We start from the raw sequence: 19737 nt of genomic DNA on the forward strand, positions 1-19737 counted from the left end.
ATGTGCCGCCCGGGGCAATCCTTAAAATTGCCGCCCCCCCCATACATTTTTTTGCAGGGTCATAAAATCAGCATTTCTTAAAATAATAAATTGATTATTGTTAAGCTCTTGGTATTCGTAGATTTACATAAATTTTAGTTTATTCAGGGTTAAGAACCACACTAGACGATTCCATCGCGAATATCCCGCCCCCAAGCAAGTGCCGCCCGGGGCGGCCCGCCCCCTCCGCCCCCCCATAGCTACGCCACTGCATATACACAATCGATATAATAGTCATCACTCATTTAAATAAAATTATTGATAAAGCACACGAATGATATTGTAAGTCATATTAGACAAAATGATTATAATACAAAATGTACGCAGCTTCTGTTTTTAGTATTTTTCTTATACTACTCGATAAACTTTATAGCTGAAATACGACACATTGGTTCAAAGACAGAAGGTAGATTCGCTTTTAGTTTAGTTGTAAGTAAGACTTACACGACAATTTAGAAGTGTCTCTGAGGTGCTATCACACATTCGACAAATACACATAGCTAAATAGATGTTCCAGTTTCTTGTTGAAGTTTACTTATCAAGTCCCTTTCAAGCGTTGTTGTAAGTTACATAATTTATTAGACACAATTAAAGTAAATTAATTAATTTGTAATTTCATATTTTTTACATCAAAGCGCTCTTTCATATTATATGTCTTGAAGAGAGATTCGTCTTACGGAATACAGATTAATATATCCTTAATTACAAGAGTGAAATATCAAACGAATATGGTGTTATGTTTAATATTATTGCTGAAGATGGATAACTGTTTTTTTTTTATTTCTATAATACTAATACTAACGAAATAATATTGCTTGATAATATATATTTAAGATATTCTCTATTAATTTTTATGTTTTAATTACAACTTAATAGAAGTTGTTGTTAAAGGTTTTTTTCTAGATCTAATACTTTTTAATTATAATTACAGGACCTGAGTCAAAGACAAGCTTTAGGAGATTTGGTAGACAATTGGAACAAAAAAGAGCTCCTCGACTTACTAGAAGCTTCCAATGCGCAGCCTGCTGAAGCCGATACATTAGAACAATTTGTACCAATCCACCAAGTAAACATAAATATTTTTCTTCAAAATTATCTGACCCTATGAATCAAAATATATTTACTCTACTATATAGGCAGTTCCAATTTGTATTTATAAGCTATGCATTGAATTTTATTATGTTATTAGTTTTCTTTTAATAACATGTATCCCTAAATGCATCATAACGGTTTTTCGTGACTTTTAAATGCAAGTATTATTGTTTTATATTGACAAATGCAAATTCGAAATGGCAAAATTACCAAATCGCCAACTTCTTTAAATTTCAAACTGTCGTGTAACGCTAGTTTCAACAAAAAACACATATTTACATTTAAAATTATCGTAATTTCGCAAAGTGGGCGAGCACTAAACCTCCCTCGGGCTGATCAAGCATATAAAAGCGTCGATACAGCCACTTACATTCGGAATTCTAATCCATTTGAAATAAAATCACTGGCAATGAAGCACAAGAGAGTTCTCTCTGCAATTGGAACTACGCCGACATAGACAGAGAATAATAAGAAAGCAGCCGCTTCTCTTTTCACTTCAATCCAGAGGTCAACCCGATCGTCTGAGACGACTGGATTTTTCAGACACAGACAAGGCTACTAGAGCTTTACATGTACAGTAGACCCCCCCCCCCCCTAATAACACGATAAATTGGGAGCGTGCTATTTAGGTGCCCGTTACTTTATGTGTGAGCGAGTCAAAGTGAGGATATCTCACCACAATCGCCTGATTCGTACGTAGGTATTACAAAAAATCGTATGAGTATTTTATAATCCCCCAACTACACGCACCCAAATAGCACGTCCCCAATTTACCGTGCTATTGGGCATATATAACAATAATTACACGAGCTTTACCCGTGGACTGAAAAAGTAATAATTTATAATAAATAACTATATCTTCTATAAAAAGACACTCGTGTGACATAAAACAGTCGTATAAATGATATAATGTACTATAAGATCAATTCAATGAAAAAAAATATTAGAATTTTTTATTAAAAAAATCAATTTAATAAAATAGAAATTGCAAATTATTTTTAAATTGATTAAATATATAAATAATGTGTATTAAAAGTATTATATATTATAATCATTTATAAACAAAAATAAAAAATCAAATTTTGCAGAAAATCTACAATTTAAGATATTCAGAAAACCCCCCAATAACACGGTAAATTGGAAACGTGCTATTTGAGTGCGTCTAGTTGAGGTTAAAAAATACTTGACCACCCAAATAGAACGTTCCCAATTTAGCGTGTTATTGGGGGTTATACTGTAAATCAATTTATCTCATCTTTGTTGATAAAAATGTTGTTTAGTGTTACTTTTCTTGATTATTTCTTAATATTTCAAAACCTTTTTTACTCAATGGACGCTTAGCCATTTATAAAACTCATAGCTTATAAACATTTAACAGCAAGGCGGAACGTGGTACAAAATGACCCCGTCCAGATTTTTGTTATTAATACTATTTGATAAGATTTACTCAATTTTTTTCATAACGACAGATACTTTTTGATCAGATCCTATACATATAATTTATACTATAACATACTAAACCATTACTTAAATTTAATTTCAGATTTTGAGCGGAAACTCTGATAAACTAATGAACGAAATCAATGATCAAGACATGGATAAGAGAACCTGGAGCTCTCTGCATGGAACATGGGGAAAGCGCTCGGCGAGCAAATGGGATAACTTCAGGGGTAAATTATTGTCATTGAGTCTAAATTAAAACAAAAAATACTAAATATGTTAAGCGATTTAAATTTATACAAACAGATTATGATAAGAATTGTATTTTAATACTTTCAGGCTCGTGGGGCAAAAGGCAACCCGGTTGGAATAATCTGAAAGGTCTTTGGGGAAAGCGAAGCAGCCTAGACTCCATGGACGGTGATTATAATTTATAATTTCGCTCAATGCCCAAATGTCTCATCCAAGAAATTCAACTTGCAGATTCACCCAGCGAGTTCACTGACAGACAGGACGAATAAACATAATTGGTTGGATTCAGTTGTATAAATATTATAAAAAAAGATTATATTAATATATGTATAATATATCAAATCCCATGCAACAAAAAAAATCAAGATAGCAGCTTTTAATTATAAGAATTGTTTGATTGCATTCTATTTGTAAACTAAAAAGTTAAGGTTAATTTATTTTTAGGTTTTTCTATTTTAAATACTTATATAGTGTACTATTTTATTGTATTGTATAATGAGCGAAGGTATCGTGACGGGGCAGAGCAAAGTTCCAGCCAATCGACTTTAAAGTTGAAAGCTTTGCTTTACACCGTTTATGATACGTGACCGTCTAATCTATAAAGTTGTATCTATCCGTTGCGTATTTGATTTATTTTATTAATTATGTCTGATTGTTTATCATTATTTTATCACAATTATAATGTAATCAAATGTTTGTGTATCATAGATATATCTATAAAAAAATAATTAATAATTAATAAAAACACTATAACCATGTTGAAAGTTGTAAAATTATTTATTAAATATAAATTGCTAGTTCCGTTTTATTTGACAAATAAATATTAAATGTACTGTACAAGCATTCATGTTTCTTTTTATTTCCTTTTTGAAGATTTTTATTGCACTATTACAATCATTAAAACAGAAAATTTACAATATGATTATTTTATTTTTACGACGACACATGCTTAAACAATTTTATTGTCAATCTTAATTAATATCTTGCATATACATAAGATCAACTCTTCGTCGCTATTATGCACACATTCTCAGGAGATATGTTCCTTTCGACATAAAAACACAATTTAACATTGTAATTCAATCCCCTCAGATACATAGCTCTTCCCCAATCCAAAATAGCTTTCGCTTTATAGCCAATCTTGGCTCTGTCCTCCAAAGACAAACCAAGATTCTTTTTATTATCACATTTTTTATCCATGCCATCACTATCATTACTCGGTTCATCTTTTTCATCATCTTCGGATGATCCTTCTTCGACGTCATATTTAGCTTTTTTGGACGATTTTGCATTAGATTCGCTCTCAAGTTGAGCTCTACGCTCTCGGCTCAGACCTGTGCCACAAGTGGCCCAAGATACCAAACCGCATATAACATTAAACATCTGCTGATCGACACTGTGCTTCTGAAATAACCATAAAAATATTAATAACTTTACTATAGATTGATTAAAATAATAATCAAAAATAAAACCTTCAAGAAATCTTTTCCGACAAACGCATTCCACAAACATCTGTGATGGCAACAAGTTGCCATTATTATTCCGTTGGTCTTGTGTAAAATGTTTGGATTTGTCAAGCATCTCAACGCCAAATCTATATTTTATTATAATATATGAATTTTGACTGACAAATATATATTTGTATTGCCGAACAAATAAAACAACTCGTTATATAAATACTTCAACAAAATATTAAAAAATCGTTGTTAATTACATTTTTATGATTGATTATAATACATATTTAGTTCATAAAATTTTCTAAAAATAAATCTATAATAAGAATGTGTAGGTTTTGGATATAAATGTTGAAATAAATCCTAATGTGAAAAGTTACGACAAAAACGACAAAACATCTGCAGCTGTTTAATGTATGTACATACTTTTTGTAAATTTCATTAAATCAAATCTCTAAATGAAAGATAAGGTAGAGCCTTTTATGATATCTGCTACAGATGTAAGACTTTTCATCAGTTGATCAATGAGACATTATGCTGATGACATGGCATTTTTTTCTGAGATCATTAACGAACTTCAAAGATCCCTGAATAATGTATAAAAAAAATCCTATAAATAAACATTAATAAAACCAAAAATATAGTAATAAGCAAGCTTAAAATTAGACAGAGATATAATATAATTGAGAGGGTAAAGCATTTAAAATACCTAGATATTTGGTTTAACGATGAAACGGTCCTCGAAAAAGAGGTTAAAATCTGCATCAAAATTGCGTTTTTTCAATTTAAAACTGGTCTCACAAACAAGCAATTTACTGTGCTAAAACTTCCATGGACTTCTAATGGACATCTAATGACTGAATTCTCTTTATGATTGGACGTAATCAAGAACTTCTTTTAACCATTAAATGGAGAAAGATGGAATACTTCGAACACATAATCCGAAGTCCAAGATATAAGCTTTTTTATACTTTATTAATTGAGAAAAACTGAAGAAAAAAATTGGATCAGAAGAAAAAATTGCATATACATATGTATGTGCTATCACTTTATTTCTTGTACTAGATTTCACAAAATAAATGAGTCTCGAATTCTGATAAATATTTCAATAATCAATGGTGAAGAAAAAGCACGCTAAAAAATTCACGTCAAAGAGACATTAAACAAAAAAAAAACGCACAGGATACAAATTCTCATTTCAATAAAAAATATAATTAAAATACATAAATTAATATATCACATACATATATAGATTTAATCCAAAATTATAACACTTTTATACAAATTTAAATCGCAAAATATTTCAAATAAAATTCTCTACTTTACAATTGAACATCTGCATAATACAATATAACACATTGTGTTATTACACAAATTGGAGTCGCAAAAGACGGATATAAAAGGACCATCAAGATCGAAACTAAGAAATATTAACCTAGGCATCTAGCAGTGAAGTATTTATAGTATGTTAGCTGCATTACTGTTATTTTTATATAAATTTGTTTAATCTTGTAAAAAAAATTTTTTAAATAGTTTGGTTCACTTTATTTTAGATTTGTCGAATCATAAAAATTCAGTTTGATGGATGGCATTTTTAAGACCAAATTTATTTAATCTGTTATGGATGATATAAATTTAATTCACTGTAATTAAAAAATATTAGGCTGCTAAAAAATAATTGCAGTTTTTGTTCTATAAACTTCAAAAGTTGTATGAGTTGGGTTTTGAAATATTGCCGTTTTTAACATTGTTTTATGTAAAATTATTTGATGCTCTAAAACGTCTATAAAAATCAATTTGAGTTGCGAAATGTCCATTTGCTGATCACACCAATTAACCAAACCCTAAAACTAACTATAGTTTTTGTACTTTCATTGGGTTAGGTTTAGGTTTGGTTTAATTTACTTTTAAATATTGTAGTATTTTGTTGAATAATGTAATATCACAATTCTGTGAATATCTGGTCATGTGGAAATACCCATACCAGATCATCTGTTTGTGAACAAATAGTTTTACTGATACTGAGCAGTGAAATTATAAATAAATTGTTTAATGCATTTTAACTGGATGAGAGTGAAATTATATTTATACTAGTGAACGTATAACTTCACTGTTAATACCCATTCACTGTAACATAATACATGACTACAGTTACAAAAATGATCATTCTGCAACACTAAAATCAATTTTTTAGATAAAAATTTATTATAACTTAAAATGCAAAACTAAGATATAAATGTACTTCGTATCATGGTCTATATTAATCAATCATAAAAACTGTCGTATTTATCAAAATCGATAAAATCAACAATATCTATAAAACGAGAGCGTATTGGAAAAAACGAATTAAGAGATATCTTATCTATGTGGCAAAACTCTTGTTGCATCGTATTGATTAAAATTACCTGTAGCTACACCGCATAAATGTTTAGAAACTCCTACGACATTCTTTGATGTTTTAATGATTGGAACTTCCGACAAAACAAGGTCTGATATATCAGCCCTGACTCGAGCGACGCTGTTCACTTCTTTGTCTAATTTATTATCACGCTTATGCCGATGCGACGCTCGATCGATAAGTAAAACTGAACATTTTGGAATCACGGCTGATGCATTTGCCATATAATAAGATACTTGACCTTAAAAATAAGCCCAAATTAATCAAATATATTATTGCATGTTTCATTAACGCATACCTTTACCAGCCCCGAGCTCAACAAAACATGTATTCTCAATCAAAAGTTTATTATCTTCGATAATATTTAATAAAGCAGACGTTTGCACCAAGTGTCTTTTAGAGCTATCCTTTCTGAGTGCATTGTTGATCTCCTTTTCGACGCTCGGGTGCGAGTTTTCATATTTTATTTCAACAATATTTCCATCGATTACATCTAAAACATTGTGTCAATTTGATGACCTTAATTTGCAATTTTTTAAAACGGCAACAATACTTACTGTTGTATATATTTTCAACAGTGGCAATAACCGCTCGCAACGTATCTTCCGGTACGTCGGAAAGAGTCCTCTTTTCGTCACTCTGAGAGCTATCGTCCGAATCGAGTGCCACATTACAATTTTTGAATATATACGAAGGTAAATCTTTTTCTCGAGCGTTGCACACTTGCAAGTGTTTCTCTAACTTACTAGCAAAACACGTACTAAAAATAACACAATAAATTAACAATCGTTAATTACCCAAGACTCAAATTAATTAAACTCACTGCTTAGGATCTAAAGGACACGGAATTCTGATTTCCAATTTATATTCTACATCACTTTTCTGCAAATATAAAAAAACAGTCATTATAAATCTAAACTTTAAACTAAACGAAACGATTGATTGTTACATCAGCATCTTCTTTAGACATGTGCGATAGATGCTCTCCACAATATATAGCTCCTGGTCGAACGGTCATGCGACATAAACGCTTCTTTTTTAGCACAAAAAAATTGCACTGTCCTTCCATATCAGTTTAAATCTAACCTCAAAACCTGAATCTGATTACAAATATTAATTCTGTCATAAATTGATCACGTTTGAAAATATATACCGTAAAAAAAGCCATACACTATTTACAATTACCGTCGAATGTTTCCAAATCTGCCACACGTTAATCTAACATTATAAGTCAAATGTCAATAAAATATTATTTTTAATTGTGAATATTGGTCTAAAGCAGTTTCAAAACGTCAAAGCAAAAATATATTTCAATTTATTATATTAATAAATAATAATAACAGTGATCGGATTTAGACGCACAGCAAAATATACGCATCAAAAATACCCTTTTACTGTCATGTTCAACTTTAAAGCTATGTTTTTTTTAATTTAAGAAATCAGCTAGTGTTTTGTTACAAAACACATTAAAACTAAATATTTACATATAATTAATTACACAATTACTATAAAATCTCATAACAAATTAGCAGGTTTGGCTCTATAAGTAAAGCTAGTAAAAGTCACTTTAACAATGGTTTCGAAACAGAACTAAACCGAAAACCAGAAAAACCCAATATTTTTGTTGAAACGAAAAAATATCCATTTATTTTAGTTCGGTACGTGTTTAAACACGCGTGTTAACTAAAATAAGGTGGTAGACGTCTTTTTTTAACTGTTGAGAGACCGAAATATATTTAATCGAGCGTCGAACGAGACTACGCTGTCTTTTTGTCATTTTTATGAACGCAAACAAAGGTATTTTTCCAAGCACGCGCGGCTTCTCAAACAGTCGCAATTAAACACAATATATTTTTTGAGACTTTTTCTTTACAAATAATAATATTCAAAAATAAAATATATATAGAAACAGTAAACCTAAATTACTTAAAATAAAACATATCTATAAACATAAACCCTATTTTGGTGTATTTAGTCGGCTAGTTATTTTTGCTAAGCGATGTCCGAGTTAAAAGACCAGGCCTTGATTTTTATATATAGTGGTCTCGGCGAATCTTGATCCTGGTCCGTGTCGGCAAGTTTCAGCCGGCTTCTCTATGTCGCCACAATATAAAAAAATCTAAATGCTTAGCAATCTGAACATTTATTACTTTATGCATTTGACATACAGATCTGTAACAAATAAAACACGATACACGCGTAATTTTATTACCAGAACAAAAGTTACACATACGTCTTCGTTCAATATTACGAATAGGTACTACTGGGCAAAGACGATTTTGGAAGATCTTCACGAATTATTCTATCGCTGATTTTTGCGGTTTATGCAAATAAACGTTCTCCTGTCGTTTAATTACAGTTTTTTTACTAAATTTATCGATAAGAGGCGTATGGAATACTTCCAACTTTGATTCCCCACTCATAATATTAATAGATTCATATCTTATAGGAATTGAAAGTCATAATAAATTAAATTGAACTATGAATAATTTAAGCGATATTTATGAATATTGAAATTTAAAATCAACAATTTTTGCACACGTATATAATATACAGCACAGTATGGCGTTGTTAACAAATACTCACAAAATAAAAAAAATAATAAACGTTCGGTCATGGCCGAATAATGTTGGGTTAAGGTATGCATCGTTGACGTTACAAGTCAAATTCAAATATCTCACAAGTTAACCGTTCAGTGATACAAAATGGGTTTATTGTCCGCAGTTTTGGAGTCTGCTGCTTTTGGAGCTGCGGATAAAATGGCAGAAGACCGTAAAGCCGCCGTGGAAGAAAAAGGAGCCGTGTTAGCAGCTGCCGCGAACGCCAAAGCCAGAACGGCGGATTTGATCGACGCTCTGAAACCTGGAAGAGCTCTTTTAGCCGGGATCAATCAGATTAATAGATGGAAAACGCTTAGAACGGAACTCCAGAGGCTGCGCCCCATCGCAGATACTTTCGCCAGCGTTAGACCGGATCTTGAAACTCTTCGAAATGAGTTTGTAGCGACTTCGGATAAGTTCGAATGCGTGTACAATTTGGTAACTAGCTCCGAAGATTTGGAAATTGCCAATCGTTGCTTCGAACGCAGGCGTTTCAGAGAAGCTTTAGAACTTTATAATAAGACTGTGAAGAATTTATACGGACCTGTTTTATATGACGATTTGAAGGAAAAGGCGCACGAATTACGCAGTATAACGTACTCCAAGAGAGCCAGGTGCTTGTCTAATATAGTCAGGCAATGGAGACAAAGGTTGCGTTTGAACGTCGTTGAAATCGACGGAGTTCGTCAAGCGATATTTGAAGTCAATATATTCGATCGTGAAAATTTTCAAGAAATACTCAACTCGTTGTTTATTTCTGGTCAAATATACAACGAAATTGATCACCTAGGTCATTTCATAAACGATACTATAACTCCTATGTTGATATCTGGTAAGAGCGATATAAAAGTAGAGAACGATTCCAATAACGTTTGTATTAAAATCGTTGAAAACGTCGACAGAAAATATGTTAAGAACGTCAGTTGTGTCATTGACGATTTTATGCTATTCTTTGAAACGATTCAGTTCGGAATCGATTGCAAATGGGAAGACGGTCGTACGGTCTTTTCCATTTTAGGTAAAATTATCGGATCCAGTTTCAACGAAACGTTCTTAGAATATCTAGAAAGTAACATACCGAACGACGCAAACTTAGCGGATTCATACACAGAAACGATTGTACAAATAGACAAATTCAACACTTACTTATGCGGAATCTGTTTTTCGGACACTGACAAATCTCCTCTATCAAAATTCTTAACAAACGTATACGACGTCATCTACGATAAAAGATGTCAAACCTTATTGTCGTACTCTAGAACCTTAATGAAGTTTGATTTGCAAAACAAAATCATCAAAGTCTCCATCGGACGGAAGCTAATAGAGAACACAATCTGCAGCAGAAACATCCTCGAAGATCCGTATCTATCGGAAGAGTGTCAGATATCAGACACGACCAAAAAACTGATGGAGTTGATTTCTAACGAACTAGAAAGAGCACAAAATTACACGTCCGATCCTTCTGCAAAATATCAACTGACCAACAAAATCCTGTCTGTTCTCAGAAATATCTTCGAGATGTACTACTCTCTGATGCCGTATTTTCATAGAGAAAGTCTCAAGAATAATCCGGTCGAGGCGGCTTTATTCTATAACAACTGCTTCTATTTAGCGCACGCCATGGTCGGATATCCTTGGTGCAATATATTCCCAAAAGACTATGCCTTACTCGTCAATCTTAAATTTACGGATTTGATACAAAATATGAGATTATCGGCGATCCATAATTTCTCATTGTTTATTAAATCGCAGCAGCAATACATAAAGAAGACTATCACTGAATCAGGTAATATTTTATTTTTTAAAGTAATATTAAAACATTAAATTTCAATTCTTATTATATATCAATATAATAAATTAATTTCAATACAACAAACTCATACTTTTTGCCACAAAGATAAGGTAATTCTACTCTGTAAAATTACGATGTCATGACAAAACACTAACAGACAAAATTTTAACCAACATAATGCTTCCTGACATAATGTTAATATTTATATATACACTTATATTTAGATTAATGCGGTACCCGTTTTAGGCAGTTTCGCTTTAACGCAGTCAAAAATATACATTTTTTAATATACATACATATATTTGGATTTGATTGGAAAAAAAATTAAACACAAACACATTATTTAGTAAGAGTAAATTCAGAAGAATCTGCTGCTAGATATGACTTTGATAATAATGATTTTAAACCATTTCTAAGAAAACAACATGTTAGAATAGAATACACCATTGACGAAGAGAAATATTAAAAATGGTATCCCATTTTAAGTTACATACATATTTAGATGCTCATCAAACCATTTACTAAATAACACTATACATATATAAATGTTAACACTATATCGTGTTAACATTTTGTCGGGGAGCATTATGTCACATTAACATTAGGTCGATTAACGTTTTGTCGTGTAACCAAAATTACAAGCCGATTTTCCATAAGGTGTAGATTTTAAATCGATGAAATAACGAATATTATTTTAATTACAATATAACGATTTAATACAATTATTAAATTAGATATACATATGTATATAAAGTATGAAAAGTAAAATGGTAGTTATGCTGCCACCGGAGACACAGTTTACTAGAAGCCTCGGCAAACTAAGGGCAGAGTCCGAGCATATATACCCTCTATGGTGTGCAGTTACTCTCTGGCGGAGGGAAGGGGTCTCTCGAAACCAAACCTTTTTATAAACATATGACTCCAAATTTCTAAATTTACATCGGCAAGTCACCATTTTCTGAGAACCTATTCTTTATCTCGTTCTTAGAAGCGATTTTGAGTGCCCATAGCCATATGATGCAATAGCAACTATTCAAGATTTATAAAATATTTAAGCGATTCAAAATGACATCTAATCTCCTCTCCCTCATTATTTTAAATTGTAAATAAAAAAATAATTACTACTAGTAGAGTAAAAATTGAAGTCAAAATATTAATAAATCGAGATAATACAATTGTGTTGACAAAAAAAATATCCACTAGTTAAACACTTTTCGGTCACAGTAAATGTTCAAAAATGACTCAAAAACGTCTGGCACGGACCCACCCATTCTATGCAGCAGAGTAATAAAATGCAGCCATTGTAAAACATTTAAAAATATTCGCACAAATTTAGTTTTAAACAAAAAAAAAGGCTGATAATTTTCTTGAGAAATTTGCAGATTTTTGAGATAAGAATTCACGAAATAGAAAATTCCGAGCTAACTCGGGCATGACTGGGAAAGGATTAAGAGGTCTTAAATATTTAATATACATACTATGGATGGTCGGCTTTTGCAATATTTAAATCTAACAGTATCTAAATTTCGATGATCACAGTACCTCTCTAATGATGTAATTATATACTTTCAGAATTGAGTAAACTCGAAAAAATTAATAGCATAGGAAGCAACAGTGAAATAGCAATATCCAAATGTCTAGAAAAATTGAAGAGCTTACAAAGGCATTGGCAGCCGATTCTATCGGTTGACACTTATGAGAAAACACTAGCAGATCTGATCGGTTGCTTGTGTAAAGAGCTGATTGACATTATTTTAACTATCAAGGAAAAGATCATCGGAGAAGATTTAGCTCTCGATATTTCAAATATGTACCAATCGGTATTGAAACTCGGACCTCAGCTGATTACGGTGAATATAATAATATGGTTTAGTAATATTTATTTATTTTACGATAATTAATATTATTTTTACAGAAACATAACGATGTTTACAAGCTTTCCAATCATTTCTGCCGTCTGTCCGAAATGGTCACTCTGTTGAAATCTCCCATGTTCTCGATTGCCAGCTCTTGGCAAGCTGAAAACAGTCTAATTTCAAAAGTATACACTTGTGAGGAAGTAAAGCACTTCATACGAATTGTCTTTCCTGGCAGTTTACAAAAGTCAGCCGTGTTGAACATGATTCAGTGAAAATATGAAAGTATTTTACAATCATAAGTGGGTTGCATGTGTCATGTATTGTGTGATCCAATGCAATTTACTTGTGCGACTTCCTGAAAGATTGTGCTGTTAACACTTACTGCATTTTCAGAAGTTCACACTCGCCGTTTACATAAGCGTAGACTTATGGTTATTTAATACTGCTTTTATTATTAATTACAATTAATTTAATTTTAATTGAATCCCATTAGTTTTATATGTAAATTTATAATAATTGTATTATATTTGATAATATATTTTATCCTAGTTGTTAGTAATATTCTAATGCTATTATAATCTTACTGTTTCGAAGATTATAAAAGCTTTAACTTTTATTGTATTGAATATAAACAATGTCAATTGTGATGTTTCCTGTAATTGTATTATATTAGTCTTCACATATAATATGTAAATAAATTTAATTAAAAATATAACAATACACTTTTATATATTATCATAATATTTCCTGTATTTGTATTATTCTTCGCTTAATATAGTGAAGCAGTTTATGGATTACTCAATTATATGTTTTTTGATGATTTTATGTGATTCATGAAAAACAATTTATTTGATAGATTATTTTTAAAATGCAACATAGTGCTTTCAAGGAATGAAGTTTTTTGTCATTTACTCTATGCCTTATGACCACTGTTGCTACCTATACCATGCATTATGTCGTTGGATCACCAAGAATATAATCTATAATATGTTTCCTTAATGGTTAATATATAATTTTCAATAAAACAATACCCATAAATATCAATTCCTATCATAATTGTCATCTTGATTGTAAACATTGTATTACAATCATAAACTATTTTTCATAGCACATTACATACGAATGGCCGTCCATCATTTCGTAAACTAGAAAGCTTGTTATTTTTATTATGTAGACACATTACATAAAAGTAAAACATAACACTAATGCCATAAATCTACAACCTGAATATCTACCAATAAATCGACATTACCTCACACTTCCCGTATTTTTAATATTTTTTTTTTTTTCGTAACGCCCATTAAGCTTTCATAATGTTTTACATATACACACACGTCGATTATCATTTGATTTTTTAATAACATCACTTTCTTGCTATGCTTCAATGAGCTCAAGATCTCATGCAAGATGGAGCACTTAATGCATGATATGCATCAAACCGTGACTATTATATGCAGGGTTAACAATTGCTTTAATCAATCATGAATATTATTCTATCATTTCTATGAATCAATTTTAATCAAAAACTTAAATAAACACTTTCTCATAAAATATTTCACTTTATAATGAGCTATTACTTGGGTGTACAATTCCAAACAAGTTCAACGTCACCTGTATTTTACATTTTATATAGAAATCTTAAGTCACTTACCGAATCTAAATATGTATGTGGTTTTTTTATTTGTAGGGTACCATATTACAATTTTTTAACTCACAAAACCATGCATTAAAGATCATTATATGTTGGATGAGAAATTTATCAAGTACATTTAAAAAAATGGTGCGATTTAACAGGGAATTATTTTAATAGATATCTACATTTAAATAAATATTTCGTTCCATAAAACGAATTGTGTGTGCATTTATGTAAGATAAATCTTCGGATTTTTTTCATGGGGTTTTCACTGTTCTAATGTATTCAACAGTAATGCACAAACAATTCGTTCTATGGACAATTATTTTTTATAAATTTATAACTTGCCCTCTTAAAAAAATACCCCTAGTCCTCTTACCAATAAACAACACACTACGCATAAATGAAGCGCAAAATATATTTTCCGCTATTATTAAGAATTTTAAAATTAATGGCAATTAAAAGCAGAAAACGGAGTTTTTCTAACATAGTCGTATTTACTTTAATACTTAAATTAATTTGTTCCTAATAATACAAAAAAATATGTTTTTGTTGACTAATCGAATTAAAAACTAATTACTGTAAAATAAATAAAACCTCGATCAACGCAGTACTCGTTTTACGCAGTTTCACTTTTACACGATTAAGAAGGAACATTTTTTTTAAAAACATATTTGGTTTTGTTGCATGCTTATGGCTTACTCCCACTTCTTGCACTTGGCCTACATCTTGAACCTCTCCCATTGGCCCTTCACTGCGTCCTGAGCTGCTTTTTGGAGTGCATGCATATCGCTGAAAATGTTTCTGCGACATGCTGCCCGCCTTCCGCATAAAGTTAGTTTGGGTTGTTCTCTAACATATACAATAAAAGTGTTCCGTTAAAATTTCAGAATTTTTTAAACGTTTCTCTGCTTTAGAGGGTAAAAAATAAAGAAAAAATAGTCTTACTAATTACTTATCTTATTAGTAAAACATAATGTAAATTTTGTGTTAGCGTTTTATTTAGGGAAACTATTAATTTATGAGTAAAATATCCCAAATTTTCACGTCGCATAGATAATTATATCTTGTTATTGTATATGTCCATTTGAGCCATGCTTTATTATTTTTAAATAAAATTAAACCATACGTTACACCGATAAATTTGATAAGCAATGATAATATTTTATACGTAAATGTATACTATTTTAAATGATGAAAGGCAAAAATATTTTTGAGATACAAAGGTCTTAAAACAGCTGCGGTGGTAGCCCTGTTACTGAAGTGTGTTTATTATTAATAGGTTCGATCTAATGGCCATTGCACCATACTGCTAATTATGTTATTGTTTATGCTATGTAAAGTGAAATGGCCAGAATCATCGGCTCCATAACACTGCGGCTCCGTTTAAAGTGCATCGATGCAGTACAGGTCTGTGTCTATCACATTAGCAGTGAAAGTGATTGCATGCTAATCCCTTGATGAGTTCGAATGCTTTATAAGACTGCTGCTCATCAGACATGATATCCATTTGTTTAGTGGCGGTTGAGGAAATAACATGAAAAGATGAAACCGTCGGTTCGTATTCCTTCTGTGTATTTTATATTGTAAATAAATTAGTGATTGTGAATATTTGTGCAAAAGACTCTAATGTGATTCTTAATATACTAAGTGATGTGCTAGTGATGTGTATATTAGGATAAATTTATTTATTTATACAGTATATATTTAGGTATTAAATTGTGAAGGTCTTGAACCTTGGCAACAGAATAAAACAATATGTACCACCGATGGAGCTTATTCGAGCTATATGCCCGACTCTATGGAGCCACTGAATTCTGGCGAAAATCTATAAAATAGTATTGCCGTTCATGGCGAAGTTTCCGATACTCGAGTTCGACACTCATGTGACCGTTTCATTACAAGATTTTAATGTTGAAAGGACTCTAACTAGTATCAAAACTTCACTCAAATGATTTGCATATTTGGATCTAGAGCTATACTAATCAATACGTAGGATAAAGTGTCATATTGGAGACCTTCCAATAGTGCTCTTTGACCTGCACTTTGCTTACTGAACCAAGTTTTCTCCATGAATTGTTTTATGGTGAAAACCTGATCTTTTGCCTTCCATACAAATATTAGGCAACAATGTCATATTTATCTACGATATACTCCTACAATTTGAGCATAGAAGCAGGTTTTCTGTTTAGGCACCCAAAATGGTAAAACACTTTTATATTTTAAAGACCCTCAAAAGTATTTTCCCAAATAAAATACTTGTTCCAACATTGTTATATGCCTGATGTTAAATCTTTAACCTTTTCAAAAATACAAAACGTTTTCTTTTTAGCTCACTGACCAGTATTTTCATATCAAAAGTCCATAGCAATATCGGTAGGGATAGCTATCGTATTTTTAAAACATAGTATAATATCGAAGTGCAAGCAAACTATAGAACAATATGCGAGATGCGACGTCTGTCTGTATTTCTTCCGCTTATTTTACCCTAGAGATGATTTGGCTTAGTTTGTATTTTGAACTTAACCTAATTAAAGTTCTAAATTGTAATTAGTCTTAAAACTTTTATTAGGTGAAGTTAGGTTTGGTTAATTCGTGCATGTTAGGTTTGGGTTTGAACACCAAATATACATTTCGTAACTGTCAAATTTAGTTTCATAGACATTTTAAACACTAGCGCCCATCAGTTAAATTAAATTTTCGCTAGTAGAAACATATATCTACTGGGGAAAATATATTTGGATTTCACTCATAAAAATACAACTTCACTAAAAAATACACATTCACTAACATTTATATATCGCATGTAAATAAAAAAATTATGTAAATGTATATATTACAACATATAAAATAGTTGAAATTATATCATTTTACTAGTACCTCTCAGATAAATCATATTTTTACTGGTAAAAATATATATCTACCGGTGAAAATATGTTCTGATATGATTTCACTGAAATGACATTTCTAAAAATATTTTCGAGATAGATTCGATTTTAGATTTGCTTTGAGGGATAAGCTGTGAATTTATGCTTTAGAATCAGGGATGTAATTTCAACTTCATTAACTTTTTATATATTTTCTTTAGAAGGTTTATTGTTATATTCAAGGTACATTTTACTTCGTCTGAAGCAAGAAAATCACTTTGAAAAAATTGCTTATAATTTTTGGGTTAATCTATTGTAATACCACTTAAGCTATGTATATATCTCACTAATTTATATTTTGTAGGTATCTATTTTGTTGATACTGCTTGTTCAAGTAGTCAAACATGACGTGTCAGCTTACTCAAACACGCGCCTGGACCAAATCGCTCAGGAAGCTCGCCACCAGATGCACAACGTCCGAGTGAGAGCCCCGACTGGTCTGCTGGGCGATGCGAGCTATAAAAGTCTCATAAAGTACGGAGACAAATCACTGACAAAAAAACCTTTCCACATCGAACCTGTAAAAATACGCAACTATACCAAAAACGAAACAATTAAGACTTTACCATACGAACAAATACAAAGACAACCATCTCCATACGTACACATGGTGAAGACCGTCAGTATTCAAGCACAACCTGACAAAAACGGTTCCGACGACGATTATTATGGCTGGGTGCCGATCGTCCCTATATTCCAACAAGACGATAGTGGTAAGACACGACAGACGAGACATTACACCCCAAATCCCGTTCAACGTTCCCCGAGACGATCACTTAATCTAAAAGGACGCTACTTACCCGTGCACCTAATGCGTTATTCACCTTATAGAAGGCAACATAGGAATAAGATTGCACTGAAAAGATACAATTATTCTGCTTTCAGCAATGACGACAGACAGAAGCCCGTAACCGGCGAAAGAGACGACGACGCGGACCCCTCAGACTCACACCACGTAGAATACAAAACAAAAATCAAACACCATCATCACCACCACCACCATAAATACATACAGAAAGTAGTCGAAAAGGTTCCCGTCAAGGTCCCAGTCAAAGTTTACGTGCCTCAACCGTATCCCGTCGAGAAAAAAGTGCCTTACCCAGTAGAAAAAATAGTCCACAAAATCGTGGAAAAGAAAGTGCACGTTCCAGTAGAGAAAAAAGTTCCTTATCCAGTAGAAGTAAAGGTCCCTCAACCGTATCCCGTGAAAGTCATTGAAAAAGAGTACATCCCGAAACCGTATCCCGTAATCAAACACGTCCCTATCATAAAACACGTCGAAGTCAAAGTACCAGTTCCCAAACCGGTCCCTTACCCTGTCGAAAAAAAAGTACCATACCCCGTTAATGTGCATATACCAGTACCAGTTGAAAAACTAGTTCCATATCCTGTCGAAGTAGAAAAGAGAGTCCCAGTTAAAGTTTTCATTCCTCAACCGTATCCAGTAGAAAAAAAAGTACCATATCCAGTCGAAGTTAAAGTGAAAGAACCTTATCCAGTATACAAACACATTCCAGTCCCGATCAAAGTGTACGTAGATAAACCATATCCGGTTCCTGTGCCCAAACCTTACGCTGTACACATAGAGAAGAAAGTACCATATCCAGTAGAAGTAGAAAAAAAGGTTCCATATCCAGTTAAAGTATATGTTCCTCAACCGTATCCTGTGGAACATCATAGTTCAGTAAATTATGGACAAGACCATGTACGTTCAGCATCTGAACTCGTTATTTTCGATGAACCGAATATCTAATAAAAAACAATGTTAAAGCATATTAGTAACACCGAGAATTACGACTTATCTAAGTATGTGTTTATTTTAATTTAATTTGACTGAAACTAGATTATTTTTCAATCTACCGGTGTTAATAATGTGAAAGTATAATGAAATGTTGTTGAAATACGATGTTTTGTATTTATTGAGCTTGTTTTATGAATGTTGCTGTTTTTTGTGTTAATAAACGGTACTGTGATATACTTTTGACTTTTATTATATTTTTATAATCAATGATAAGTTTCAGATATTGTGGTAACACTGACGTGGTGGCGGCAAAGTACAGATGATTCTTTTGGTGACGTTCGACGGAAAGGCAACTGCCGGTGGTGCCTCATCAACCGTACACCAATATTTCAATAAAAATCATATAGCTATATACTAGGAACGCAATCGGATTAATTTATAAATGACTTTCCTAGACCATACTCTCAAAAGTCGCAACAGTAGCAAATTGTTGCGATCTTGTGCATCGTC

General features: G+C 31.9%; 4 protein-coding genes across 14 annotated transcripts in view; 3 read left to right on the plus strand and 1 right to left on the minus strand.

Annotated features, from left to right (window-relative positions):
• Mip (Myoinhibiting peptide precursor) overlaps positions 1 to 5017 on the plus strand; it is a 210833-nt gene extending 205816 nt beyond the window's left edge. For all 4 annotated transcript variants that reach the window (XM_088194881.1, XM_088194882.1, XM_088194883.1 and 1 more), the window contains 4 exons: positions 971 to 1105; positions 2675 to 2801; positions 2911 to 2991; positions 3055 to 5017. In XM_088194881.1, coding sequence (XP_088051007.1) covers positions 971 to 1105; positions 2675 to 2801; positions 2911 to 2991; positions 3055 to 3092 — 381 coding nt within the window. In that variant the 3' untranslated portion in view covers positions 3093 to 5017. The remainder of the gene's footprint in view (positions 1 to 970; positions 1106 to 2674; positions 2802 to 2910; positions 2992 to 3054) is intronic.
• LOC148231335 (tRNA:m(4)X modification enzyme TRM13 homolog) lies at positions 3578 to 7938 on the minus strand. Of its 6 annotated transcripts, none has more exons than XM_088194871.1 (8): positions 7861 to 7938; positions 7625 to 7775; positions 7499 to 7557; positions 7233 to 7435; positions 6974 to 7168; positions 6683 to 6916; positions 4296 to 4417; positions 3578 to 4227 (listed from the first exon to the last, which is right to left on the minus strand). In XM_088194871.1, exons 2-8 carry the CDS (start codon positions 7742 to 7744, stop codon positions 3823 to 3825), a joined length of 1338 nt encoding a protein of 445 aa, XP_088050997.1. In that variant the 5' UTR covers positions 7745 to 7775; positions 7861 to 7938; the 3' UTR covers positions 3578 to 3822. The 6 variants fall into 6 exon arrangements, with proteins under 6 accessions (XP_088050997.1, XP_088051001.1, XP_088050998.1 ...); XM_088194875.1 differs by having other exon boundaries at positions 7625 to 7794; XM_088194872.1 differs by having other exon boundaries at positions 7855 to 7938.
• Positions 7939 to 9342: 1404 nt separating this feature from the next.
• LOC148231336 (centromere/kinetochore protein zw10 homolog) lies at positions 9343 to 13587 on the plus strand. Its single transcript, XM_088194666.1, has 3 exons — positions 9343 to 11061; positions 12640 to 12917; positions 12983 to 13587. Exons 1-3 carry the CDS (start codon positions 9381 to 9383, stop codon positions 13196 to 13198), a joined length of 2175 nt encoding a protein of 724 aa, XP_088050792.1. The 5' UTR covers positions 9343 to 9380; the 3' UTR covers positions 13199 to 13587.
• Positions 13588 to 15774: 2187 nt separating this feature from the next.
• Positions 15775 to 19463, plus strand: LOC148231337 (uncharacterized). Of its 3 annotated transcripts, none has more exons than XM_088194062.1 (3): positions 15775 to 15969; positions 17791 to 17960; positions 18372 to 19463. In XM_088194062.1, exons 1-3 carry the CDS (start codon positions 15907 to 15909, stop codon positions 19237 to 19239), a joined length of 1101 nt encoding a protein of 366 aa, XP_088050188.1. In that variant the 5' UTR covers positions 15775 to 15906; the 3' UTR covers positions 19240 to 19463. The 3 variants fall into 3 exon arrangements, with proteins under 3 accessions (XP_088050188.1, XP_088050189.1, XP_088050187.1); XM_088194063.1 differs by having other exon boundaries at positions 15840 to 16116; XM_088194061.1 differs by having other exon boundaries at positions 15963 to 16116; positions 17791 to 19463.
• The last annotated feature ends 274 nt before the right edge of the window (positions 19464 to 19737 follow it).

Source organism: Plectrocnemia conspersa, unplaced genomic scaffold (genome assembly GCF_051122295.1).
Source record: "Plectrocnemia conspersa isolate PC_06_02 unplaced genomic scaffold, ASM5112229v1 ptg000010l, whole genome shotgun sequence".
NCBI lineage: Eukaryota > Metazoa > Arthropoda > Insecta > Trichoptera > Polycentropodidae > Plectrocnemia > Plectrocnemia conspersa.